Source organism: Denticeps clupeoides, chromosome 19, assembly GCF_900700375.1.
Source record: "Denticeps clupeoides chromosome 19, fDenClu1.1, whole genome shotgun sequence".
Classification (NCBI taxonomy): domain Eukaryota; kingdom Metazoa; phylum Chordata; class Actinopteri; order Clupeiformes; family Denticipitidae; genus Denticeps; species Denticeps clupeoides.
In genome coordinates this window covers 3,765,990-3,782,454 of record NC_041725.1, presented here as the reverse complement: position 1 = coordinate 3,782,454, position 16,465 = coordinate 3,765,990, and the positions used below count along the sequence as shown (strand labels likewise).

The following is a 16,465-nucleotide window of genomic DNA, read 5'->3' as shown; positions in this document are numbered from 1 at the left end:
GCAAAGTACCGTCCCCACACACTGCGCCTGTCATGGCTGCACACTGCTCACCAAGGGTGATAGGTTAAATGCAGAGGTCAAATTCCACTGTGCCCTGTGAGCTGTGCATCACATGTGACAATCACTTCACTTAAACTTAATGAACACACAAACCACCCTGGTCCACCAAGAACGTTTCTTTTGCTCACGATTAGCCAATAAGAGCCATATTTTAGCAGGCTGATCTTGCAGTTGACCAGACCAGTTGCTCCCTGACTTCTAGACTATATACAGTATTTAGTATGTCATTAAGACACTATCTTACAAATTATTCCCTTCATGAGTAAGCAAGAAATCAGTTTTATATCATAATGCCACAGATCTCAGTGCCTTTACCTGATTAGATTACGTTAAAATGAATTTTAAAAATCGAATTCAATTAATAATCGATTAATAAAACACATCTCAGAAAACATGAGACATTACATTATCTGTAGCCTATTTAAAATAAACAACAACAAGGTCTCAGACATATCACAATTTGTATTTATACAGGAAATTACTGTACAGAGTCAAAGTCTGGATCGGTTTTATACATCATTCATTCATTCATTCATTCACCATTTCCCTCTGTACTTATGTCACCCTTGTATAGTGCTGTAAGCAAAGAGATGAAACCGGACGAACATGCAGTGTCATATTAGGGAAAATGTAATTCATGCAAATTTTCCACCTGAATTGCTTTTTTTTTCCCCCTTAATTTTTTCCTTTTTTTTAACAAATAAACTTCCCCATTGATATATATTTTGTTAATCACCGAAAGCATTTTAAATTGTATTGCAAAAACAAAAACAAATCAAAGTTTTTTCTTTTACAGAAAACACTTTTAGCAATTACAATTTATACAGGTAATTCACCATTGATCTTAAAAACAGTGGTCCTCAGGGGTCTGTGCAAAAGTCCCAGCTTTGGTGCAAAACAGAAGAACAAGCCAGGCCAGAGCCCCTCCCAGGCTGGCAGAATCAACACTGTGATCTCTGAGAGATGATGAGATCCTCACACACCAGCAGTGCGGCGCCGGCCTCAAACAGAGAGTCAAACTCCGCCATTTATCTACAGCCTGGCCATACACCAGCCAGTGATGCTCCTCGCCGCCACTGAAGCCTTCCTGCAGTAATCCGTCATAATCATCTCAAGATTTTGATTACCGGGTATTATATGAATTACAAAATTGTGCTTTCAGGTGAATGCATTGTATTGTTGAATAAAAGTCATTTTAATGAATGAACAAAATGAAAGAAAAAAATGCAGCAGACTTCTCTCTGAACATTTTGAGGCTGAATATTAAATGAATGTTGTGTTCAGAAATGGCTTGTGCTGTAACCATGCACAGCAGCTATGAAAAATGGAAGCGAAGTTATTTTTGAACAGGCAAGAGCTCTGCGTGTTCATCGAGGGTAAGTGCGGAACTGTAGGATGTAGAACTTTCTTCCAGACCCCGGAGCACCACTGTTCTACCGGCAATAGCGCTGTGCAATGGGGTAGCTATTTAGTGCAAATAAAAAGTTGCATAAATTCTCTATTCGCATTTGTTCACAAACATCGTTCCCCTCAGTCTCCCTCTATGACCACAATGACTTTTTCAACTGCATACCCTCCTCGGTGGGAGAGACTATTTTGTTAAAAAATAGGATTTGTACCAAAAAACTACAGCAGGAAATTAAATGTCGGGTCTAAAAAGAAGAGTCTCACATCCCCAGCAACCAAATCCCCTAAAAACAACCCAAGTATTCCGAATGACAAAAAACAGATTTCTTATATATGAATTTGCACTGAAAATGTATCAATACAGCTGCTGTAGCTAGATGTATTTTAAGATTAAAAAAAGTTTAATTTACAGATAGAAAGAGACAAACATTTCTGAATACAAAAAGAGCACGGAGCATAAGGACACATCCTCTTCTCTCTCTTTGTGAATGGACATTAGATTGCACCAAAAAAGGCCGTTCGAGAGCATTGCTTTTTTTCTTTAAAGAAGACTGTCGGAGAGAAATGAACAGAAATGACAGAACACACTGTGTAAAGGTCATGGCATATGCTTTAAAACAAGGACATTAACACAGAGCCAGTGTGGGAATCTCTCTCACATGGACAGTCTACGGAAACGGTTAAGTGCAAGTCCTTACACTGGAAAGTGACAATCATGGTTACATCCACTCAATGTTTTAAGTGTCTCACAGAGTATTCTGAGCCGCCTTGCATCACAGTACAGCGCATCGTTCATTATGAGCATATGGGTGACATGAGCCCTCACCGACGCTAGTGGAAGGAAAAAAAAAAACACGTCGCTTGTTGCTCGGGTGGTGATGTGCATCAGCCATGCATTAATGATTGGTTTGGCATTCCTCATGATGCATACTTTAAGTACAAAACAAGGTAGAAGAAGCGGCTTCAGATAGTCTTCCTTACCTGTGATGCAAAGACATCCTTGCATAAACTTTGTCTGAGAACTAGGCGTCACCTACGGATACATACAAATCTCCTCCCACAGTTATGTGTCCTCCAAACGTCTGGGATTTCAGCAAAGTTAACTCATGCGGGTGAATGCCAAGGGATCTGCCTGTTTTGTGTTGGCAAGTCCTTTGGCCAAATATGGCTTTACTGTGCTGATCATTTGGGAGCGAAAGGTTTGAAAGCACCTTCCACATTATAATGCATCTGACTTTTACTAAGCCAGCCATGCATGGAAGACTGAGGAATACATAAAGAAACCCAAAGACATTATAACAGAATCCTGAGCTATGAACTTCCTGGATGAAATGAGCTGCAACACACACACACACACACACACACACAGACCAAGACAGACAATACACACTATAAGATACACCTTTCAATAAAATAATAAGAGCAGTCTCAAAACATTCTGAAAAAGTTTTTAAAAAAAGAAAGGAATCCAACAAACTTTCCATATATTCATTCTGGTTGGCTTGGGATTGGATAGATAGATGTCAAGACATACATTAGATAAATATCAAGACAGTTACATGTAGATATGTTCATTCTGGACAGACAGACAGACAAACAGTAAAAATAAAATTATTATGAGCTACGTCATGGTAATAATAACTGCAACCATTTAACAACACGCGCATATCTATTCTTCTCGTTCTACCCGCAAAACCAAACACTCAGCTCGGGAGTTCCTTTCAACACAAGGGGCCACTGTGTCCCTCGGGTATAGAAAAATGGGTCAGGTCAGTGGGACTTAATGCTAGACTTCCTCTGCCCTACAGAGCGGAAAGGTGGGGAGACAGGAAGTGCACGCTTGTGCTCTGCACCTGGCTCAGTCCCTTCCCGCTGTCGTGTAGATTCCGCAGATTCCGGGTAAGGAGGGCAGCCTGTTCTCTGATCTTGCCTGGAACGGGCTCACTTCTTCTTCCCAGAGCGCTTCTCTGGTTTATCACCCTTGTCCGACCTCTCGGAGCGTTCGCCCCGCTCTCCTTTGTCTGACTTCTCACCCCTCTCAGACTTCTCCGCCTCGGATCTCCTGGCATCGCGGCGTGTGCCCTCGTCGGTGGAAGAGGTAGTAGGCAGGGGCTGGCCCCATTTGGCAATCTCCTCATGCTCTTTGATACTTGTGTTGATGTTTGTGACCCAGTTCTTCAAGTCATCCTGTGTTTGAGACAGACAAGTCATGAAGGCACACCAGAAACCATGGGAATTCATAAAATCTATCATAGACATAATAAAGATGGTGGTGGTAGTAGCCTAGTGGGTAACACACTCGCCTATGAACCAGAAGACCCGGGTTCGAATCCCACTTACTACCATTGTGTCCCTGAGCAAGACACTTAACCCTAAATTGCTCCAGGGAGACTGTCCCTGTAACTACTGATTGTAAGTCCCTCTGGATAAGGGCGTCTGATAAATAATGTAAATGTAAATGTAAATGTATTAGAACCCTGGTCTCAGGGTGGGGGTATACTGTTTCCTTGGTCCTAGTTAAAACCACTCACTAACTCACTCGCTCACTTTCCATAACCACTTAGTCCTGTTACTCAGGGTCGCGACTGCAAGAGCCCGTCCCAGGACACCGGGCGCAGGGCGGGGCCTCACCCAGGGCGCACCGCAGGGCACACACACACCATTCACTGATACGCTCACAACTACAGACAATTTGCTTAGAGGGCAAACTGCACACGCACATGGTCAAAGATGGGATCCAACCTTGGGGCCACGTCGCAAACCGTCATATTAAATGAGATTATATTCACAGTATTTGTAGATTTCCTGTGTAAGGTGTATTTCTGTTCGCATAAACCAAGGGAATCCTGAGGTTATTAGTGCTATTTGTACCCATGTGCAAATATGAATCACAAGATGATTCTGTTACTTTCTATGTAAATCAATGGTCATTGTGAAAACATGCAAACATTAAATAATAAAATAACAAAAATATTTCTCACCTCATCCTTTGCATGGAACAGATATTCACTTCCATCCTTCGTTCTAAATTTGAACAGAGCAGAGTATTGCAAAATATTCATGATCATGGTTGAATCCGGGTGCAGAAGTAATAATAAAGATGCGATAGGTCAACATTAAAAATGTACATTCTCAGGCATTGGCCTGAGAACAAGGAAGCGAACTAGTCACATGTTGCATTTGACAGCCACAGGCCAGTGTGGCAATGCCCAGTCTTACTTGAGAGTGAAGACATTTTTCTTCTTCTTGTACCCATTGGTGATGTCACAACTGCAGCTGCTGAGGTTGAGCATGTTCTCGTTGTTGTAAGGTGTTGTGGTGTTCTTTGCGTCCTTGTAGAAGCCAATCTCGCCCTTGGACAGCACACAGTACAGATTCACCCAAGACCTGCTGCAGTGGGAGAAAAAGAGACACTTTGAGCACCACAGACCCACGACTCTGCCAGCATCTACTCACCTCCAGACCTTCTGAAGAGCAGATAAAGAAGACCAAGCATGTGTACACAGTCACAGAGACCATAGGCATGTGGGGCGTGTGAGGTGGGTGCTCCGTGGCTTACCTTTGTGGGTAGCAGAAGAGCAGACGGCAATGGAAAGCAAAAAGGAAAGAAAGATTTTGGTTAAACAGCAGGATTGAACAGGTGGGAGTGTATTGTGACGGGCAGCGTGGAACTCTGCTTGTGCTTAAATAAATGTGGAATTCGACTCATTGATGGAAATGAGTTGAATGTGCAGTGTGTCTGCTGACTTGGGTGATTTTGCAGCATCGGAGAAGACCTTCAGTCTCAGTCCTGACGCATAGTGAACTGAAGGTCCTTCTCGGAGGGAGAAGCTTGGTGGAGGACAGCCACATAGAGTAATGGTTTTCGTGAGCTAATGGCATACCTTGGATGGAGCCTCTGGGCTGCAGCCTGGTCTTCTGACAGAGCAACATCCTCCGACCAGGCAAGTGTCAGCTGGGTGTGCCCATGCAGGTTGCAAGCAGTGCAATGGCTAGCTACTCTTGCTGGTTGTTAGTTAGGAACAGATTCTGTGATCATAACATTGCAAAAATGTCCTTACATTGTTGCTAAGTTAATGCTACAAAGCTCAGCATAGCACAGAACCAATAAAAGTGCAGCTGCAGCCAAAACTGAATACTTAAAATATAGATGTTTCTGTAGGCTGCAAACCTCAGGAGAAAACTAGAAGGATGGCGTTGCTAATTTCAAGCTCAAGTGGCAGACAGTTTTTGAGTTCTTCCGATCACCAATCAGAACGTAAAATGATTGGTAGGCTTAGATAGCTGTTGAATTTTAACGCATGCTTAGATCATGCTTGGATCCCAAACGTAGCGTGTCCCGGAACGTTCTTGTCCCACCTGTTCGAGCTCTTTTTCTGGCCATCGATGTCCAGCTTTCGGAACAGGAAGCCCTCATGCTGGGCCTTGTGCGCAGGTGGCTGGGGTACAGACGGGCTGCTCTGGGCCGGAGCCGATCGAGATCGGCGCGTTTCTCCAGCACTGGGCTCTTTGGGTCGTGGTCTCCTGCGAGGCTTGGGCCTGTCTCGTGCCCGTGGCCGATCCGGCACACCGTTGGGCACACGGGGAATCTCCCCCCGAGCCTGAGCGGAAAAACACCATGAACCCACAGGTCTGGCCAATGAGAACAAAGCACTCCAGAGCTGCCATATACTGGAACATGCTACGTCCTTAGTTTACCACTGAACATGTGCGGAGGGCATTTTTTAGGTTATAATCATAATCTGTATTTATTAGTTTGTATTTGGACTTACTTGCGCTGCCTCTCTCTCTTGAAGCTGCTCCACAATATCTGCCATGGTTGTCCTCTTTTCCCTGTAAATGGATGAAATTTTTAAGCATAGTTGGGGAGCTGGCTGACATGGTGCGGTATTTTACTTCCCTATAATTAGGGTTGGGCGATATACACTACCAGCCAAACGCTTGGATGCACCAACTCTGTAGCACAGCAGTTCTGCAGACTAAGATGGGGCAATTTTGAAGAATTCAATGCAAGAAATATACTTAGTATTTTTGTAGCAGGAGAAAGTCTTTTTACCTTCATGGCTGCTTTGTTTACTATTATTTTAAGGTGGTGAAGGGAAGCCAAGAGTTTGAACTGCTGCCATCGCAGCTAAAGTTCCCTGAGCTTTTTGCTATTTTTTGTTTATTTTTTGTTTATCGTGTGTGCTGTTGAACAGTCTTGTATCTTCGGGTTTGTTCGATAATGTAAAAAATGCTAACTTTTCTACCAATAGAAATAAAATATGTAAAATTTTGTTACATTGTAAAAAGCTGGAATTGTATTTTTTATTAAATGTGATTGTGACATCTCAAGTGACTAGATTACAGATAAGTAAATATTGTATATTGGTATTCAAACCAAAAATATGAGGATAAGATTTTTCTGCTGTGTCCAGATCACCTGGCCGTACATTTAATCTAGAGTTCTTCAAATCACTGCCTTCAAAAGACGACTACTAAACTGAAAATGAGATCTGGGTGACATATGAGAACGTGAGCTGAGCGGTGAGAATTTCCTCCACCCCCAAATCTGCTCCACTTAATACCTCTTTGCACTCCACTAAAATTCGAACCCGCTTCTGTCATATGGTTCCATGCTAAGTTGGATGGTTACATTGTGAATATTAGTGTCTTCTGTAACTGCAAATCCGTGCTTAAGGCCCTCATCATTGTTTCCTCTGCGTGTCAGCACGCGTTACATCATGCACTGATTGGCTGTAAAGGCACATGGCACAACTGCACATCAACAAGCCAAGTTTGTCATGTAAATTATATAACTTGATAGGGGTAAATAAATTGAAGGTGTAAAATGATCGTACATTATGGGACTTTTGGAATTATTATAGATTGCACATTGTACAGAGGATAAAATGATAATTATCATATGTCCGGTAACACTGTTTCAGCCACACTGTCCGCCCCAGTTGTTGCTGACGAAAATAAAGCATACAAATGTTTTAAAAAACAAGTGTTGCCCAATTTAGTGAAGTAAGAATATAGTTTCTTATTCATAAATGTCCTCAAGTAAAAGTAAAAAGTATCGCGTTGTAAGCCTACTCTTAGAAGTAAATGTAAATCGTTGCTACCCACCTCTGTCCGACGGTCACACCGTAGGAATTAGGAGGGATGGACAAATCAACTGTTGGGGGACAAAATAGTGGGGGAATGGCCCCTCGTAAGATGTACCTATGTTAATTAATATTGTACTTAAAGGCCACATGTGCTGTGCCCACAGGACCATGACTGCTGAATTCATTATTAAAGAAGGTTGTTGCTCTTCTTTGTCTTTGTTTTTTTCAAGCTTTTCAAGCATGAGTTCTACTCATATGCTCTGACCAGAAGGCACTAACTATGAGGTGGAGAGAGGGTGCGAGAAAAATGAAAAGGGGTTTCTTACGTAGACCGTCTGTCTGAGTGCTCCCTGTCATGTTCGCTGGACTCCTGCCGTTCCATCCGGTGCCGGCCCCTGCTGCGGCTTTCGTGACCCTCTTGCTCACTGGACGTCTGTCGCTCTAACCGTCTCTCCTGACGCTCGGCTCGTTCCCGCCACACCTCCTGCGGCAGCTCATCCCGCCGGGCCTGGATCAGCTGCTCGCTGGACAACTGCCGTTCCAGCCGGCCATCCCGGAGTCCTGGTGGAGGCTGGTGCTGCTCCACCTGCAGCTCAGAGCGGCTGCTGCCGCTGCCCCTCGCCTCCCGGGCGTCGCTGTTCAGCCGCTCGTGCCCCAGCGGCGGGTCCTGCAGGACCACCTCAGCCATCACTCCCACATCCCCCAGCCGCTGCCGCTCGCGCTCCAGCAGCGGCCGCACCGCATCATGCATGTGTTCCATCTTCGGGTTCTGAAGGATGCGCTCGGGCCTCAGTTCCGCTCGCAGCTGGTGGGTCTTGGACTCCATAGCCGTGCCCAGTCCGGCTGCCACCCCAACCAGTCCGCTGGTTCGAGCCTCTATGGTCCTGGTGTAGCCGGAACCGTTCATGACGGGGGTGTAGTTTGCGATGGTGGAGCCGAGGCGGCGGGCCACAGATGACGGAGAGTGCTGCACCTGCGCCAGTCTCTCCACGCGCAGCTCACCCTGTTCATAAATGGTCTGGCGGAGCAGGGAGGAGGTGCTGCGTGCTGGAGATGTTTCCTGTGGGTCCAGGAACACCTTGCGCCCCAACAGTGGAGTGGGGGGGAGTTTGCTTTGCTCTGCCTTTAGCTTTTCGACCTTGACCAATCACAGATATTCAGGATTAATGTAATAAATAATATCTCAGACACATGACCCATACAAGACAATTCTGACCTAAAGGATTTACATAAATAGATAAAATAAGAAAGAAATAAGAATTCACTACTTTGAAGAAGAGATACTAACTACCCTTTTAGTTGATATGTAATTATTTCTGTCACTCACAACACCATCTGGATGATTTTTAAACCACGGCCATTAGTATTAGTGAGAATGTAATTAGTGAACAAGCACCACTGGGATCATTGGTGATTACTGGAGTGTACGAAGAATAGTTTGATTAATTTACTGCTTTATCAACGAGCATGTAAAAGTTGACTATGACTATGTATGACATGATTGTGCATTTGCACAGATTAAGGCGTGTTGGTCATATGAGGTGTAACTCACAGTGGTGAGGCGTCTCAGGGAGCTAAACCTCTCCTCCCAGGTGGCGGCCGCCTTACGGAAGGCCTCGTGTCGGCGGATCAGCTGTTCCACCTCATCCACACTGCCGCCCAGTTCGTTACTGTTGATGAAGGGCTCCTGAGCAGTCAGCCAGGCCTCCGCCACCACTGCCTCCTGGGCAAACTGCTGCACCTCCAACACTAAAGGGGGAAAATGTGAGTATATGTCAGCATGGAGATGGCGCTCTGAGCTTGGGATATGAGGAGGGTCTCCCACCACTACATACTCTGCTGCAGAAGCTCCCAGTGCTTGTCCCATTTTTCAGAGAGCTCTTTCTGCTTAGACAAGAGTTTCTCCAGCTTCTCTTTGATCTGAATCACAGACAAAAAATAACAACCATATAATAAGGGTTAGGTTACACTATACTCAAAACGGTCCTACAAGGGGGCATTTAACTTGAGTCACCTCCTCAGATGCCTGGTTTCTGGAGGCGAGCAGTGTCTTTCCCATTTCCACGCATTGCACCATGCTCTTTTTGCGGGCCTCCACCTCACTCTTCAGGCTCTGGTGGTAGTTCATGAGCACCTCAACAGATGACACATCCCTGAAAGGACCAGAGAGCCCAGACTCCATTACTGCAGTGAGGAGAGAGCTGACAGCGGGGGAGAAGAGCACAGGGTTACACACAGGGAACTCCAGGGACCAACCGGCCCTCAGCTAATCACTAAACCACCGGTCTGAAGCCATGGGCTCTGAACAGTGTTTTAGTGGTGTCCAGTTACAGTGCAGTAACTTATATAACATGAAACTGGAATATAATTCTGATATTTGCTAAATAATAATTAACTACAAAGTAATCAGTGGCTGTGGTGGGTGATTATTTAATGGTGCCAAAAGCAGGTAGTCTCTATTTAAACTTTAATTATACACAAGGGTGTCACAAAAGCAACTTCTACTTGTCCATTGTCTATGCCTACTTTTAATTTCATCCAGCAAATTAGTTGAAACTATGTTGTGAACAATGATAGCCTAATAATGCATGTCTGTACTGGAAATATTATATATACATTTTAATATAAGTGAAGTTATGAGGTCTGATGGTCTGAGGTTTCAGTAAACATTCAGATTTTTCACATTAAAGTGTAGTTTAAAGGGATGCTACAGAATGTTTCAGCTCTTTCAGCATGCTGTCAGTGATAAAATCAATAAATATATGAACAAAAATACATCTACAGTACAGGCCAAAAGTTTGGACACACCTTCTCATTCAATGTGTTGCTTTATTTTCATGACCATTTACGTTGGTAGATTCTCACAAGGCATCAAAACTATGAATGAACACATGTGGAGTTATGTACTTAACAAAAAGTGGAGACCTGACGTTCACAGTCACCGGACCTGAACCCAATCCAGATGGTTTGGGGTGAGTTGGACCGCAGAGTGAAGGCAAAGGGGCCAACAAGTGCTAAACACCTCTGGGAACTCCATCAAGACTGTTGGAAAAGCATTTCAGGAGACGACCTCTTGAAGCTCATCAAGAGAATGCCAAGAGTGTGCAAAGCAGTAATCAGAGCAAAGAAACTAGAATATAAAACATGTTTTTAGTTATTTCACCTTTTTTTGTTAAGTACATAACTCCACATGTGTTCATTCATAGTTTTGATGCCTTCAGTGAGAATCTACCAACGTAAATGGTCATGAAAATAAAGAAAACACATGAGAAGGTGTGTCCAAACTTTTGGCCTGTACTGTATATACCTTAATACAACTGTTAATATATTTAATATGCAATCTCATTACATGTTAAATTGCAAACCAATCAGTTTCAGGGTTCTGGAGAAGGGCTCCATGATTGGGGATACCTGGGTTTCTCTCCTGTCCCAATCTGACAGATGATGCTGTCCATCCACATCAGCTGGTCCCGCACCATGCTGAAAAAACGCAGCTTGTCTGTTGCTGTGGTGATCTGCACCCTGCACTCTTCACAGGAGATAAGTAGCTCCTTCCAGGCATGCATCACCTCATGCTCTCTCCACGCAATGGCTTCTGCCTTCTCCCCTGCATATACTGTTCTGAGCTGTGCTGAGCTCTCCTGGAGCTGTCGGACCTGGAGCAGAGAATGGTGGTTCTTAAAATTTCAATGTGTCAATATGCTGAAAAAATTAGGAAAGCATGAGCATAAATTGGTGAATATCTCAACACATTTCATATTATTCTGATAATAGGAAACACAGAGTCAATGGTCATCTGAAAAGAAACAGAAATGAACATGACTTAATAAATGTTCGTAAATGTGCAAGTTTCAAAATTAAAACATTGATTGTATCTTTTGAGTATGCTACGGTCATCTTCAAATAGAAAATAAAAGGTTAAAAGCTTTCTAAAATATCTCAGAATGCCATAGACACAAAATAAAAAGTAGCTGACTTCAGCACTGCAGAGGTCTAATTAGAAAACGCTACGATGCAGGGTGGAGAGACCTGGTTGACGAGCAGCTGAATGTCTTGTTCAAATGTGTGCATGAGTCTCTGCAGTGTGCTGGTGTTGGCGCTGCTCCCCTGCTGTGCCCGGACCTCTGGCAACCTCCGCTTCTTATCTTCAATCTGAGCCATGACCTGACCGACACATACAGACACAACAGTTATTCCGCCATGCTGTTAATGTACTGTTTTAACCACATAGGTGTAATTTGCAAGGGAGGGGGTTGGGGGAGTCATGACCCCCGCAAAAAGATCTGCACCAGTATTACCCCAACAACATAATTACATCATTCTGATTAATAAATATATTAATTATCTTCCAATAATAACTGGTTTCTTTATTCATTTCATTTGCCAGCAAAATAATAGAACACATTGGCTCATGTGGAAGAATAACATATTAAGACTACATCATATTAGATTTGTGTAAATTTCATTAAATGCAAGATATTTTATTAATACTGTAGTAAAGATTTTTGTTTTAATTGGACTTAACATACAACCAGCCTCAAAAAAGACCTTGTCCAAATACCTCTCGGCAGTCTGAGAAGAACTTGTGCAGCTGGTGTGAAGCCGCCAGCATTTGTGCCCGGGTCTCCATCAGCTCCAGCAGGTCAGCCCAGGCTTCATTTACTCCATCCTTCCACTCAGCAATGGTAGCAGCATCTGCATGCCCATAGTCAATAAGTTCATCCACCATCTGGTTGACGGCCATTACCCTCTCCTGGCCCAGGCTGCCCGTCTCTGAGGCAAACTCTGTGAATTTCTCCTGGAGGATCTGAAAGCAGGGAAGCTAGTTATAGTTCCAGCTCAGTCAGATTTCTCATCTGTCCCCTACATAGCTTGTGGTGAACTGTCCTGTGGACAAGGGGCAGTGGTGGCCTAGCGGTTAAGGAAGTGGCCCCATAGTCAGAAGGTTACCGGTTTGAATCCTGATCTGCTAAGTTGGCACTGAGGTGCCACTGAGCAAAGCACCGTGCCCACACACTGCTACCTGGGCGCCTGTCATGGCTGCCCACTGATCACTCAGGGTGATGGTTAAATACAGAGGACACATTTCGTTGTGTGCACGTGTGTAGTGTTGCAGTTTCACAGTATGACAATCACTTCACTTTAATTAATTTAATTTAACTTCTCCAAAGTTACCATGGGCACTTCTCTGATAAATGATTGACTCAAAAGTTCAAGGGCCTTCTGAAGGCACAGTATCTTTTTTTCATGGGCCCTCTGTGTAATCAGTCTAAATCCCTATAAAAAATACACTTCTCCTAAACTACTGGTCTACAGGTGATTTTACTGAGACAAATACATATGTGTGTTAAAGTCATTAGTAAGTAAGGAAGTTTTTATTAGAATAATGAGTGAAATTTGCTTTATTGCACTGGATACTTGTTACTTCATGTAATTTTGTATTTTCATAAAAGCCTGGATACTATCCAGAGGTCTTAATCATTCATCCATGTTACTAGAAAATTAAGAAGAATCAGTTCTACTTCGAATGGATATATCCATTCAAACTTGACAAATTACATCTCAAACCTGGAAAATAGACACTGTTCTAACAAACAAACACAGGGGAGCTCCCACGCTGCTTATACAAATGCACAATGATGACACCAAATTATCAATATTATTTAGTTCTACACAGTACTTAGAACCCAGCCATGGGGGATGCATCTTTGGTGCCGGTCTCAAGCCCGGGTAAATGGGCAGGGTTGCCTCAAGAAGATCATCTGAGTATATCTACTGTGGCGAAATCTACTGCGTGGACAACCAGACCGGTCGAATCTGCTGTGGGACGAAGAAGAGCTCTACACAATACCTGTATATTGCTCAGGCTAGTTTGTTAAGCCATTCATACCGTGACATGCTCGTAGTCCTGGCCCAGCTCAGGGGAGCTGGCCACCACCTCTTGCTCTGCGATCCACTGCTCCAGCTCATCCACCTCGCGGTTTAGCTGGTAGAGCCAGTATTGCTGCTCCAACTGTGATTTGCGCTCCTCTACCAGGTCCTTCAGGGAGACGTACAGCCGGTCAATCTGGGACTGGCGCTTGCTGATCTGCTCACTGCAACAGAGACACAGAAAAGCATTTAATATGATTGCCATTGAGAGATGTACTGCTTACTGAAAAGAGCTGGACAAAAAACAACCTAAAACTGCCAATTGAAGAAACAATGGAGTCAAACCCAAATAATGGCTAAGGACAAATAATGGCTAATGGTTAGTCTAGCGACTTATTTCAACTAAATAATCTACATAATGATAGGACACATCATTCTCTTTAAAAAATTGACCCTGAGGAAGCATGTACAGGCTATATAGGATAGGTCCAAGAATGGCCCCTGAGGGACTATAAATGGCATGGTGGATTTCTCCCATTCACATGAGCTGATTGAAACAAAATATCGTCTTCTCTCCAGGCTGACTGGAGCCAACCCAGTTTTCAAGCCTGTCTAGCATATTATGATATACAGTGTCAAAGGCTGCACTTCGATTTGACAGCACCAGTACAGTTATTTTCCCTGCATCTGTATTCATGTCGAAAATCATTCAATACCTTAATAATAGCAGTTTCTGTCCAATGATGTTGATGAAACCCTGATTGATAATCATCAAATAATCTATTTGTGTCCAGGTAATTACTGATTTGATTAAAAACTGCTTTCTCCAGAATTTTTATTATAAAGCAAAGTTTAGCGATGGGTCAATAACCCTAAAGAATGCAAGTGTCTAGATTACGCTTCTTAAAGAGGGGTTTAAAAACTGCAGTTTTCAAAAGTGCAGGAAAATTGCCTATTCACAATGTGCAAAAGGTCCTGAGCTACGCTACTAAAACACTTTAAAAAAAAACTTGTAGTTAAGAGTGTTGAGGGATTGTTTCTGAATTGACATCAAGTTACTTGGAGCTTATATCTGATATTTACTATTTTGTGATTAAGATAATAAGCAAATTTGTTGTATTTTGAAAGTTTGAAGACATCTGAAGGTAAACCTATCAACTGTGGCAAAGAGAGCACAAGAGTTATTCATTTAAGTTGTTGATGATATTACAAAAATATGCCCAGCTCAAGGTAGTATCTGAGCAGTCTATCTTTGAAAATGTCATGATCAACTGGGAGTTTGGTTTGCCTCCAGTGGTGCTCTGCTTTCCTACAGAGAGCTATCTCCATGGTGCTTTCTGTATGCCAGAAATTCCTTTCACCTTGATTGGTGCAATGGCATCAAGGGCCGGGAGTGTTTTAAGGTTAAACTGAATAAGACATTCAGACTCAACTATTTTGCTTGGTGCCATAGTTTCCATAAAGACAAACATGGTATTTTCATTAATTTTCCTCATTTTGACAGTTCTAGAGCCAGTTCAGATAATGGGGTGAATTGATGCATCAAAGAAAACACAGTGATGGTCTGACAAAGCTACCAAGGACAATCGCAGAAGTAACAGTTACTGTTAACCCACCTTTACTGATGGGTTAAAATCAGTCAAAATTTGTGACAACAAATCAGAACTCATCAATAAATTGAATTTTTATTGAAGGCATAGCACAAGGACAATGCTTCATCAGGAATGAAGAGAACAGGACTGTTACAACCCAGAAATCAACCAGCATGAATATCCTTTTTTAATCCACTGTGGGTAGATGAGCGCAGGTAGCTTATTGTTTAACATGCTTCCCCATAACTCAACTGATCCATAAAGATCAGATAATCCACAGCGATTTACAATCAGTAGTGACAGGGGCATATTTTTGGTGGCGCCCCCCAGAACATGACTTTCTACGGCATACTGGGTGACACTTGACGTATCATTATTATTATTACTCCTAATACTTAATAGGCTTTGCTATGTAGGTAAATTCATGTGGTCTTGTTCTTTTCACATTAAGACATATTAATAGAAACTAATTTTAAGAAACCCTTTTTTTTTTTCTTTCTTCATTTCATTCACCTTCATTTGTAGGTGAATGTCTTACCCACTAGGCTACTGACCCTAGTTACTTACTTTACAATTAAAATAATGTTGATAAAATATTGATGTAAGTATTGAACATGGCTCAATTATTATTTTAAGCATCATCCACAGTCAGACTGCTCTGACCTGTCTGGGTGTCCCAGTTCCATGAGCTGTCGGCATTGCTGTGAGAGCAAGCCGATGGTTTCTGCATAATCATTGATAGTCTGCTCCAGGACCAGGTGCTTCTTCAGCAGCTGCAGGGTGCTGGGCTCGTCCTGGAGGAGAGAAGAATTAGACAGTCTATATTTCACACCAAACATTGCACTGAGTGATCAACAGGATGTTTTTCAATTCAGCAATTATGATGATCTCCAGCCCTTCCTCACCTTCCCCTTCTCTTCATTCATCATGTGCAGCTCCTGTTCGCTGAGCCACGCCTCCACCTCAGCCATGTCAAAGTAGTACTGCTGGGCCTGGTACATGGCATCCAGGGTCAGCTGCCTCCTCTCCGTCTCCACCCACAGCGCCTCCCACAGCTGGTGCAGCTGCTCCATCCCCGCCCGCACACAGTCAGCCTCAGGGCTGCGAATAGAGGCAATGATGGAGGCGCGTTCCAGGACCTCCTCCACCCGAGCACGGTGGCCTTGGAGTTCACGCTGCAGGCTCTACAGGAGGAAAGGGGGTCGATTGGGCTGTTTTAAAGCCATTAGAGGTTTTCATGTCTACACATACACTCAAATTCTACTCTACACAGGCCTATTCACTCTACTACAGACATAAACAGACTAATAGGATGGTATTAAAATATATGATCACTGATGACATTTTTACCACTTACCAATACAATTGAAATAAGTGGAATAAAATGGTAAATAATTAATTTTAATATAATCATTGAAACATATACAGTTATAATATCATTCA

The 16,465-nt window shown here is 43.2% G+C and overlaps 1 protein-coding gene across 10 annotated transcripts in view; it reads right to left on the bottom strand.

Annotated features, from left to right (window-relative positions):
• Positions 1 to 502: 502 nt before the first annotated feature.
• The window catches only part of sptbn4b (spectrin, beta, non-erythrocytic 4b), a 60,575-nt gene continuing 44,612 nt past the window's right edge, over positions 503 to 16,465 (bottom strand). For 3 of the 10 annotated variants that reach the window (XM_028961124.1, XM_028961123.1, XM_028961127.1), the window contains 15 exons: positions 15,928 to 16,206; positions 15,686 to 15,816; positions 13,450 to 13,654; positions 12,121 to 12,366; positions 11,589 to 11,723; positions 10,971 to 11,215; positions 9,574 to 9,760; positions 9,395 to 9,479; positions 9,112 to 9,308; positions 7,886 to 8,697; positions 6,240 to 6,300; positions 5,827 to 6,068; positions 4,687 to 4,857; positions 4,449 to 4,491; positions 503 to 3,654 (listed from right to left, as the gene is read on the bottom strand). In XM_028961124.1, coding sequence (XP_028816957.1) covers positions 3,409 to 3,654; positions 4,449 to 4,491; positions 4,687 to 4,857; positions 5,827 to 6,068; positions 6,240 to 6,300; positions 7,886 to 8,697; positions 9,112 to 9,308; positions 9,395 to 9,479; positions 9,574 to 9,760; positions 10,971 to 11,215; positions 11,589 to 11,723; positions 12,121 to 12,366; positions 13,450 to 13,654; positions 15,686 to 15,816; positions 15,928 to 16,206 — 3,285 coding nt within the window. In that variant the 3' untranslated portion in view covers positions 503 to 3,408. Of the gene's footprint in view, positions 3,655 to 4,448; positions 4,492 to 4,686; positions 6,069 to 6,239; positions 6,301 to 7,578; positions 7,628 to 7,885; positions 8,698 to 9,111; positions 9,309 to 9,394; positions 9,480 to 9,573; positions 9,761 to 10,970; positions 11,216 to 11,588; positions 11,724 to 12,120; positions 12,367 to 13,449; positions 13,655 to 15,685; positions 15,817 to 15,927; positions 16,207 to 16,465 lie in introns of those variants that run through there. The other 7 variants (XM_028961126.1, XM_028961128.1, XR_003743144.1 and 4 more) reach the window with 7 other exon arrangements.